This window comes from Hydra vulgaris, chromosome 13 (genome assembly GCF_038396675.1).
Source record: "Hydra vulgaris chromosome 13, alternate assembly HydraT2T_AEP".
Lineage (NCBI taxonomy): Eukaryota > Metazoa > Cnidaria > Hydrozoa > Anthoathecata > Hydridae > Hydra > Hydra vulgaris.
The window spans coordinates 29,542,501-29,555,000 of NC_088932.1; the positions used below are offsets into that span (position 1 = coordinate 29,542,501).

A 12,500-nucleotide genomic window follows, 5' to 3' on the forward strand; every position below is an offset into this window, starting at 1 on the left:
ATTACAAATTAATCGTTTTTTAAAAAAACCACAAAAACGCAAATTTAATTGACCAGAATGTTTTTAAAAACATTCTGAATGTTTTTATAACATTTTGAATGTTTTTAACAATATAAACAATGTTTTTATTTTTATTTTTTTTAATAAAATGTTTTTATTTTTATTTTTTTTAATAAAATGTTTTTATTTTTATTTTTTTTACTGTAAATCATGCGCGGAGTGTTGCTACATCGACTATCTTATAGCCTGACTCGCAAGGGAGTGCTGCTACATCGACTGACAAATAGCCTGACTCGCAAGGGAGTGCTGCTACATCGACTGACAAATAGCCTGACTCGCAAGGGAGTGCTGCTACATCGACTGACAAATAGCCTGACCCGCAAGGGAGTGCTGCTACATCGACTGAGGGTTTGGTTGGGGCAGGCAGTCTATCATTATTAAAAAAAAAAAATTCCGGTCTTGCATTTTAATTTTTACTTTTTGTCAACAAAATATCGAAAAAACTTTCGGACAACATCTAAGGGTTCTATATATATATATATATATATATATATATATATATATATATATATATATCATGGGCGGATTTTTTGTTACTTGAGATAACTATTTTCCAGATATGGAACAAACTCTAAAAATTTATATGTTTATACCAATGTCAATTTTTTTAGGCTTTGCAATAAATTGTGATGATTGGAGCCTGGAAACAAAAAACCCCTAAAATTTTGGGCTTTTTTGTTTATAAACACAACTACACAACCCCAAACGTTGACAGCTAGTTGACAAAATATCGTTTTACTTTTTTCAACCAAAGTTATTTTAATTAAAGTATATTCATATAATTAGAGTATATTCACAAATTTTAAATTTCATGGTATTTAAAATTTTGAGTTTTTTTTTCATTAAGAACATAAAAGCATTATAAATTTATCAACTTGAGAAAAAATTTGTTTTTGAATAACTAAATCAATTTTAATCATAGAGCATTAGAGATGAATTTAAAAATTATAAAGCTATAATGCTTTTTTTCTTTATTTATATTCGTATTTGTTAACATATTTATATTCGTATTTGTTAACATATTTATATTTGTATTTCGTAAAAAATAGACTAATTTGGTGTATTTGTATTCATTTTGTGTTTGATAATAAAATTTCTTAAACATTTGTATTTTTTTTTGATTAAAATGTAATTTGCAATTCCATAAACTAGGTTAACTGGTTGTTTATTTGGGAAATACTAAGAGGTTCATTGTTTTTTTTTTCATTTTTAACACTGAAATAAATAAAATTTTGTTTTTAAGAGAAATTTGTTAGATGAATTGTTTTCATTCTTCTATTTAGTATATCATTTCATCAGTCTTGTCTTGAAAAAATCTTTATATTTTTTTTATAACCTAAAGTACAAGTATTTGTATTTGTATTTGAAAAATGCCTATTATTTTTTGCATAGGCAGACAGTAGATTTCTTCTTTTTAGGCAGCTGCATAGGGATATTTTTTAGGGAACTGCACAATATATTTTACACATATAAATTGATTTTTGCAGGGATAGACAAAGTGTACATACATCAAATCGGTGTTATGTTATCTATGTATAAACAGTCATTCCTTATTGTTTTAGAGATTGATTTAAACTATTTCATCTTCAATTAAAAACATCTGATTTTCATTTGAAAGCAAAATTTAAAAATTTAAATTGATAGTAAACTTTACTGCATCTTTTAATCGAACTAAGCATTTCTGAAAAATAAATATTTTACTTTTATTTTTCATATATTTTTAGCTTTAAAATGTCATGACAACCCTTTTAATACATATAAAAATATTTTACTGGTATTATACCAGACCAAATGTATGATTTGATACTTACACCAGTATGTCTGATGTGCATCATTATTTAGTACATCATACAAAAGTAAACACAACCCCACTATTCTCAGGTCATAAAATCTCGTATTTCATCACAATAATTAAGCTCTCGTGACTTCTGGAGAATCTTTAACAATATCAATAATAATGGCAAATCTGTTATTGCACCTCTCTTGTAAGGTTCAGACTTTGTCACCTCACCTAAAAACAAAGCTGAATTGTTTGCTAACAACTTTTTTTAAATATCATCTCTTGATTCCACTAGTTGCATTCTACCTAATATAGCCGACAAACAGGTTGATCCGTTGCTTGACATTTGTATCATTCCAGCTTCAGAGAGAGTTAAGGCTATCACTCTTGACATTTCTAAAGCTTTTGATAAAGTTTGGCATGCTGGTCTTTTCCATAAGCTTTCTTCTTATGGTGTATCTGGTAACATCTTTAAGATTATTGAACCCTTCCTTTCCAACCGTAGTATAAAAGTTGTTCTCGATAGGCAGCACTCTTTTTCATATCTTGTAACTTCAAGAGTTTCTCAAGGTTCAATCCTTGGCCCTATACTCTCTTTAATTTACATTAACGATCTTCCAGATATTCTCACATCTGGTGGCATTGTTTGCTGATGATACTACCATTTATTTTTGTCATAATAAGAAACCAACACTCTCTGATTGCGTAGATTGCTTAGAGAGGGCATTTGAGCTTAAAAAGGATCTCACTTCTGCTACAGCATGGGGCTCACAGTGGTTGGGGAACTTTAATTCAGATAAAATTCCTTTTAAACAAGGTGCAAAAATACATTGTAAACATAGTTGGACCTGCTCTTGCAGCCAACCTCCAACCATTATCACATCGTCATAATCTTGCTTCTCTTTCTCTTTTTCACAAATACTATAATGGGCACTGCTTTAAAGAGCTAGTGCCTTTTGTGTCGTTCTCGTGTTACTCGTCATTTAATTAAGTCTTATTCTTTTTCTGTGACTATTCCTAAGTGCTCCAAAAACTCTTCGAACATCAGTTCTTTTGAATTCGCTTCATTCATCTTGCTTTTCTGATTCATATAATTTGAAATCTTCAAAGTCGTCTGTCAATTGTTATCTTGCTCTATAAATTTCATCTTTTCTCTTCCAGTAACCTCCAACTCTAATAGTGGTTGCTTGCAGCCTTGTCAAAAGCAAAGATTTAAAAAATAAAAAATAAAAACTTGCTTTGATAATTTTAGAAGCAATTTCAAAATACGTCTGATAATTTTAGAAGCAATTTCACAATCGTTAAATATTGAAATAAATACAATTGCAACAAATAAAAGTTTGTTGGAATTATTCTGCAACTTCTTGTGGGAAGAGGTTATATGAAGGTATATAACAAATGTGAAGTGATACAATTAAATAAGTGTTAAAAAGGCCATACAATGATATAGGATGATGGTGATAGGAGGAATGATAAAAACATCACTAACTCAAAAAGTTGTTCAGAGTAAAACTGTTATCAAAGAGGCATTCAAAAAACTATGGTAACATACTTTTTTGAATGATTAAAAAAATAAAATAAACAAATAAAGCTGATTTTGATTAGCACTTTATAAAACTTGTTTCATCGAATAACCCTTAGATTAGCTTATTCAATTAGTATTTTATAAGTCATTAGAATAATTAAAATGAGCTCATACTCTACTGCATCATACTTGACTACATCATACCAGCCTGGTTTTAAACTAACCTGGTTTTAAACTAACAAACTCAGATTCACAAATTGAAAAACTTAAATGTCAAACAACTTTACCAATTATACAAAAAGACTTGTAAGCAGGTGGGATAATACTCATGTTTGTAAATAATACTTTAGATAACTCTACATTAGCCCTAAACATGTCTAATTCAACATTAAAAATTCATTTTTGTTTTTTCAAGTGACACCACACTTAAGTTATCTTATTGTTTACAAAAATCTCTACTTATATTTATATTATATATAACTTATCAACAAATATCAGTTAGATACCAATAACTTTTCTTTTATAGAATCTGATCCATATCTTTAAAGTTGTCTTTCTTTACTGAATCTGGTGTTCAGCATGTCTTAGGTACTTTCTTTACTTTAAATGTATATAAACTCAATATTTTGTAAAATATACAGATAAAGGATTGGCTTTGAGAGAGTTACTTAAATGAATTTTTATAATATTTTTGTAAACAATAAGTTTCTTTATAATTTCAGTGGTGGCACCACAAAATTTAATAAAAAAACCAAACAAAACAAAACTGGTATGAAAAATATGATGTTGAAAAACATATAATAAAAGTAACCATTTTCATCTTTTATCTGCAAACAACTAAAATGTTTGTATACACTTTTATAAAAAACTAAAAGTAAAAGTATATTTTTGCAGTTTTAACATTTAAAACTGCAAAAATAACGTATTGCAGTGGTGTACACTCCTACTTTTGGCTGGTCGCCAGGAAGTGCGACTGAAAGTAGTCAACTAGCTAATGCTGGTCACCCAAAGATATTTTGAGTCTGCCCATCTGCTCTTATTTTATATGAAAGAACTTAAAAAGATAAATATTGATTTGATATATAGATAATATTATGATATATAGATAATATAATGATATATATAGATAAATATCATCTAAATATATCATATTATATTTTGATTTGATAGATTATATTTTAAATATTAAAAGATGATTTAATTGCGCAAAGAATAACTTTATGATTTAAGGCACGGTGAAAATCACATTTCAAAAATTATATCTGAGTTTATATTTTAAAACAGTTTTTGCTTAAATTTAAAATCAAAGTATTAAATTTTGAAAAAGCGTTTATAAACCTAATTTGGTCCAAGAAATTTGTTTATTACACCATGTGGTTTATATTTTATAATACTTGATGTATACTATTTAAACTATTTTTATTTATTTATACTATTTTTATTCTTTGCTCATAATAAATTAATTTTACTCTAAACAAAAGTTTATATTTCACTGTAAAAGATTTAAGCTACTGACTATCAAAACTATCAAACATAAAAAGTTTTTCTGTTTAAATTCTTAAAAACAATTTTTATAATTAGAAAAAATACTGCTTTTTTTAAATTAATTTTTTAACGACTTTAATTTAGTTATTTAATGCTGATAGTGTGTTTTTTATAACACACAGTAATAGCAAATTAAGCTACTTAACATTAGTTTTCGCGCTAACCATTTTCGCTTCAACAACACTGTAAAAAAGTAATCATCAAGTTAGTTATTTATCAAATATTAATTATATTATATATAGTTATTTATTATAATATATAATAATAATATATAGTTATTTATTCAATATTAAATAATCATAATCATATTTATATTTAATAAAGTTAGTTAATATTAATAAATATAGTTATTTTTAAATTAAATAATTATAATCATATTATATACTGAGTAACTTTATTAAATCCGAGTTAATAGTGAAAGAGTCTTTTATAAGTTAATAGTGAAAGAGTCTCTCGACACTTTTTAATGAGAAAGTATAAAAAATTTATGTAAATATGACATAAAAAACTTATGAAAATTGATAATAATATGCCATTTACATTTACTGTAAAATTCAATTTGTATAGCATTTTACGTACAAATGTCTGTAAGTGTCAGTAGATTAAGTTGAGTTTGTGGGTATATAGAACGATCATGTATAATATAACTTATAAAAAATATTCTAATGATTGCAAGTGATTTTTGCACAAAATGTATTTAAAAAAGCGTCAAGAAGCGAAAAAAACTAAAATAATGTTTGCTTAGCAAAAGATTTGAACCCTAAGAAATATTAGATTATTGGCACTGAGGGCCAAAGGGCATGAGGGTTCTAAAAAGTTCTTTGCAAAAAAATTGCGCGAACTATTATATATATATACATATATATATATATATATATATATATATATATATATATATATATATATATATATATATATATATATATATATATATATATATATATATATATTGCTCTAAGAACAATTTTTAAATAAATATTTCTCTACTGTTTACTCAAATATTTTGAAGTAAATAAGGAATAACTCAATATAGTTAAGGTACTTTTCAAGAAATGGCCGTCAGACGGTTATTAGTTTAAACAATATAGTAAAATATTTGGTCTGCAATATAAACAATTAGATTATTTAAAAGGAAAACACTAAAGATTTTACAGTAGACTACAAGAAAACTTTGAATATTTATTTAAAATATAATTGCTTTAATTTAATTTAGCTTTAATTTCCAGCCCTGTAAAATTTCATATTTTTTAGTGCTATTTTAAAGAAAGGACTTTGCTAGGTGCTGGAATTATTGTAACTATTGCAAAGACATTTAAACAATAGAATCGAGAAAAAAGAAGAAAACATAACAATAGAATATTCCTCAAGAAAAAAGAAGAAAAAGAGCAGCAACTACCAACTCTCGAGTCCCTATTTAAAGGGGGGGGGACGTTTATTAATTTTTGAAAAATTTTCCCACCCACTCCAGGCTTATTAAGACCCCCTCCCCATTTATTAATTTTTACTCGTTATCAAAAAAAAAAAAAAATCAGTGAAATTAGATAATAAAAAATCAGAAAAATTAGAAAATAATTATTTCATTCATTGATAGAAACAAAAACTTTCAGGCTTTAAAAATTGCCGACCAAGTAAATCTTGATTTGCCGAATATGAGCTTTTAATTTATTTCTTACCAAAGTATAAATTATATATTAAATCCTATTGAAATTAATATAAAACAGCTGTTAGAAAATGCACATTTGACTGCAAGCCACACTAGATTTAAATAGTTTTATGCGTGTTTTGTAAAAAATACATATATTGTAAAATAAAAAAATTCCCCTACCCCTTTATTAGATTTGGACTAAAATTACCACACACACCCCTTTTATTCTGCCCCCGCCCCCTTGTATTAAGGACTCGAGAGTAAATTTTTTCTTTACTTTTATTAATTGGAGAACATTATAACTTTGAGTCAAAAGAACATGTTTTTCAGGAAATTTATGGGTTTAAACACTTTGTAAAAATGCAAGCTCTTTTGATCTATAACCATGTCTAAACTTAGGACGTTTTTAAATTTTAAAACATTTTGAAGCAAACCGACTGAGAATTTCAAAGAAGTTCAAAAAGAGACAAAAAGAAAATTTAAGACTATAAAAGTCTTAAATTTTCTTAAACTAAGTCTTAAATTATAAACAAACAAAAAAACCTTAAAGAATTTATTTTTAAACAAAAAAAAAAAAAAAACTATTTCTATTAAACAAAAGCAAATATTTATTTAATTCATTTCATTTAAAAGCTAAGTTATAGATTGTTAAATATGAGGTTTTTATAAACATTATTGATTTGAGTTTTACTAATTCGCCTTAACTACGTTGAGAAGTATAGAAATGGTTCTTGTGGAATTGACTTACCAAGACCCATATTTTTCGGGTCTTGGTAAGTCAATTCTACACATAAAAATAATTAGATGCAAACGATTAGCTCTTTTGGGCAACTTCATCATAGTAATACTTTTTGTCGCCTTTCAAAAAAAGTGTCCACCACTGCAGTGTCATCAAAACGAAACATGAAGTTAATAAGGCACAAAAAGAACATAATTGAAATTTTTATAAGCATTTTTTTTTTATTGCTTTAACCACCTAATTGAAAAATTTTACAAACTGTTTTTTTAGAAACTTTTAAATAGTTTGTTCTATAAAACTTTTTGTACTATGTAGAATTTCTATGAAATTTATTGTAGCAAAAAATGAAATATTGTTTTTTATATAAAGTAGTGTCTGCAACTGATTCTGGATTAAGGCATTTTGGGCAGCAAAAATGACAACAAAAATGTATAACTACAAGTTTTAGATTGTTATTTGATTTTTTATTTCAACTAAATTATCCTTTATATAAAATATTAGTAGAAAAAGTAATTAATTTATGCTCTAATTTAATTTATGCTCTATTTTAAATGATATTAAGTAAAGCAACTGTTAGTTCATTTACTTAATGTTTATGTATATGCAGTATAATAAATAATAAAAATAAGTTAATTTACTTCATGTTTATGTATATGCAGTATACTGCATATACTTATCTCTAATTACTGGAACTGAAAAGAAAAAAAAAATTAACTAAAAAAATGGTAAAATTTTTGCAACAATTAAAGCATTTTCCTTGATTTAGCTCTTACATAATTGAAAAAATTTCTGGAAAAACATTTAAAAAGTTTTTCAAAAAATGTCTCTTTACTCATAATTGTTAAGTTGCTTTTCAATTGTTATTGTTGATGGCTCTTTATACTTTTTAGAGGGAAGAATGAATGGTGCAATTAATTATCATTGAACACAAATACATATAAAGTTTCATTATTATAATAGGAAACACTTCTTTCAAATCTTACTCACTAAAGTTGCAATACCAGTTCAGCTCAATACTGATACTCCATTTGATTATAAGGTTACTAAACTTGATGTACTCACAAAAGTAGATAACTCATTCTTCAAAAAAAAATTTTATTACTTGTATAGGTTACTTATTTTTTATTTCTACTTGAAGTTTATTAACTATTAATATTTTGTAACCTTTGAAAAAAACAAAACTTATTGCAAACAGAAATAATGCATCTAAATGTATTCTCACTATAATACCTATGTGTTCTAATATTGGAATAAATATATTTTATTTTTAAAATGCATTTGTGTTGAGAATATAGCCTCATCTGCCAGCCCATCATCAAAAGTTGTTTTATTTTATTCAAAATTTGAATTAACTCTTTTTTTCAAGCTGAAATTATGGGCCTCTATTTTAAGTGGGCTTTAAGGTTGCCTAATGTGTAATCTGCCACTAATTTCAACTTGTTTCTCCACGCAGCGACCTTGTTCGTCAAGGTTCGTGCTTCAGAGTTAGTGGAGGGTTATAACCATAAGTAGCCTCATCATCTGTAGTGGCCTTCTTGGCCTTGGGGAGGTGAATTTACAAAAAAATAAAAAATATAGCATTTTCTTCATATATATATATATATATATATATATATATATATATATATATATATATATATATATATATATATATATATATATATATATATATATATATATATATATATATATATATTTATTTATATATATATATATATATATATAAATATATATATATATTTATTTATATATATATATATATATTTATTTATATATATATATATATATATATATAAATATATATATATATTTATTTATATATATATATATATAAATATATATATATATATATATATATATATATATATATATATATATATATATATATATATATATATATATATAAGCATGAGGGTAATTCATATTCTCTCACCATTCTGTATCATTACTTTTATACAAATAATCACCATTCCTGAAAATCATCTGATTTCCAGCAAATTTTGTCAAAAACTCTGCTCTATTTAAATTTAATACATTTGGTATCTTTGGTTCTTGAGCAGAAAGCATGTTTTTGTGACACATTTTTCATTGTTTATTGTGAAAATCAATTCAAACAATTTGAATTTTCTAAATTTAATTAAATTAATTATTTCAATATACTTTTAAACATATGGATTGCATATTGCCAATTGGTCACTTTCAAGCTGCCTTCAACCAAACAAGTATTGTCATCATTCATCTATCAATGAAAGAAAAACTTATGACAGTCCAATTATAATTTCGCAAAAAATGATACCTTTTTAAAACCAGAATACCAGTCAAAGCAAATTATTATGAAATAAAAAATAGAGAAAATTGTTGACCAGTTGAAAAGGACCAGTTGAAAAGGACAAATAACATTCAAGTAATAATTAAAAACAAAATGATGCATTGTGAATATGATAATGAAACAAATGATAAATGAATATCATAATGGAATATAATAAATGTGACCCCTTCTGCAGAAAAGAATTATGAAAAAGGAAAATATTTTGTCATCAGTATTGGCTACAAAATTAGGCAAGACTATGATGTCTGATAGATAGGCTACATTTATAATTGCAGAAACAGCCAAGAGTTTAAACCACAATATTAATGATTCACTATCATAAAGCACAATTTTTTAGATTCAGAGTAAAATATTTATGAACGGTGATGTACTCGATGAGTCACCTATTCTTCATCTTCTAGGATTAACTCTTACTTCCAATCTTTCTTGGAAACCTTATATCAAATCAGTTGCAAAATTAGCATCTGCTAAGGTTGCACCTCTTTATCGAGCTCGTCCCTTTCTTACTTTGGATTCTATTCTCTATATCTATAAATCTCAAATCCAGCCTTGTATGGAATACTGTTGCCATATCTGGGGCGGATCTTCTAATGATGCCCTTTCTCTTTTAGACAAGGTGCAAAAACATGTTGTAAACATAGTTGGACCTGCTCTTGCAGCCAACCTCCAACCATTATCACATCGTCGTAATGTTGCTTCTCTTTCTCTTTTCTACAAATACTATAATGGGCACTGCTCTAAAGAGCTAGCATCTCTTGTGCTATCTAATAAAATTCATTCTCGTGTTACTCGTCATTCAATTAAGTGTCATCCTTTTTCTGTGACTGTTCCTAAGTGCTCCAAAAACGCTTATTCGTCTAGTTTTTTTCCTCGAACATCAATTCTTTGGAATTCACTTCCTTAATCTTGATTTCCTGATTCATATAATTTGCAATCTTTTAAGTCATCTGTCAATCGTTATCTTGCTCTACAATCTTCATCTTTTCTCTTTCAGTAACTTCCAACTTTAATTAGTGGCTGCTTGCAGCCTTGTTGGAACAACTTGCAGCACAGCAAACTAAAAACAACAAAACAACAATGAAGAGCAAAGGCTGTATAATAGAATTTGTAAACCATTGTGCTTTCCACTGTGTTGCTTTAATCTTACAGTGCAACAAATTGATAAAAAAAAAAAAAAAAAAAGATCATTCCTTCTGCAAGTTGTCTAACAACACAGAAATCAGTTCATTTTATCAAAATTAGAAATAAAAATGTAGAAGTCTACATGTTTATTAGTTATTCTACATTAGTTGCTGCAGTAGAATAACTAATAAACTATTAATAATTAACTAACAAGCATCAATTTGAGAGCACAAATTAAAAAAAATAACATATTTATTATATTATAAGTACATTTATTATATTATAAGTGTATATATATATATATATATATATATATATATATATATATATATATATATATATATATATATATATATATATATATATATATATATATATATATATACTTATAAATGTGTGTTTTTATTGTATATATACAATTTATAAAACCTACCTACAACATGCAAATCATTCTCCATAGTTTTCACATCCATAAGAAATTTTGTTTTATATTACTTCATTCTAAAGGAAAGTAACAATAATAATATACAAAAACAACAACACAATAAATTTTTTTACATTGCTAATTTCTAAATAAAATATAAAATTTCTAAATGAAGTATACAAAATTCTTAAAGATCAACACAATCCTTAATACAAATGAATAATAAATATATCTTAATGTGTACCATGACAACATTCAATTGTATTACTTTATTTGATCTTGGTAAAAAGTAAAATGTCAAGAAAAATAAAATTTGCTTTAAAATGGAATTCTTAAAACTTCTTTAAACTTTTTTTAGCTTTTAAATAAAATGATGAATAAAAGTATATGAAAATTTTTTTTATAGTATGAAAAAGTATCTTCTATTAATTTTTATTAAAAAAAAAAAGAAAGATTATTATAACACATCTTCAACTTCAATTTTGTTTAACATATTTATTTACTTTTCTACAACAATTTTCACAAATAAATGCAATATTTATTTAATTTAAAAAATATTACTTTTCTAATAAAAACTCCCCATAGGATATTTGTATATTAAAACAAATTTTAAAAATATATTTAAAAAGCGTTCAAAAAAGAAACGGTAACTGTGCATTTTTAAAAATAAGTGTTCTTCTATGTCATTTTTTATATTATAACAATAAAACATTTAATATTGCTAATTTTTATATATTAGTACAATACTTTTTTAAACAAATTTTTAATAACATTAGAACATATATAAAACAATGCTTTCCAAAATAGTATATTGATTTGAACTAACTTAATCATAAAATAAAAAAATAAAATAAACTACTTTTTTTTACTCAAGGAAAAATTAATTTTAAATAAATTTTACATTGTAATTGTCAACATTGTCACACTAAAATATATAACTATATATTTTTAAAGGTTTTGAACTTAACAACAACAACAGCAAATTTTGGAATATGATCTATCTTATAAGCCAGTTTTAAAATCAAAATTTATTTACTACTAACAATTATTACAATATTGACGAATCGCAACACTCTTACTGAGCCCTCTACTTCACATCTTCTTGAACTACCATTCACTACTGACCTCTTATAGAAGCCATATATATATACTTTACTGCAAAGTTAGCACTTGCTTAGGTTGTCTCACTTTATAGTGTTTGCTTCAATTCCATTCTCCACCTTTACAAATCTCTTATTCATCCCTGTATGGAATACTGTTGTCATATTCAGGCTGGTTTTTTTATTGATACCCATTTCTCTTCTAGACAAAGTCAAACAAAATATTGCAAT

General features: G+C 25.6%; 1 protein-coding gene across 1 annotated transcript in view; it reads right to left on the reverse strand.

Annotated features, from left to right (window-relative positions):
- LOC100215891 (protein unc-13 homolog B) overlaps positions 1 to 12,500 on the reverse strand; it is an 86,872-nt gene that overhangs the window by 61,571 nt on the left and 12,801 nt on the right. Inside the window, exon 2 of the mRNA XM_065814988.1 lies at positions 11,179 to 11,246. Within this exon, the coding sequence (XP_065671060.1) occupies positions 11,179 to 11,218 (40 nt within the window). The 5' untranslated portion in view covers positions 11,219 to 11,246. The remainder of the gene's footprint in view (positions 1 to 11,178; positions 11,247 to 12,500) is intronic.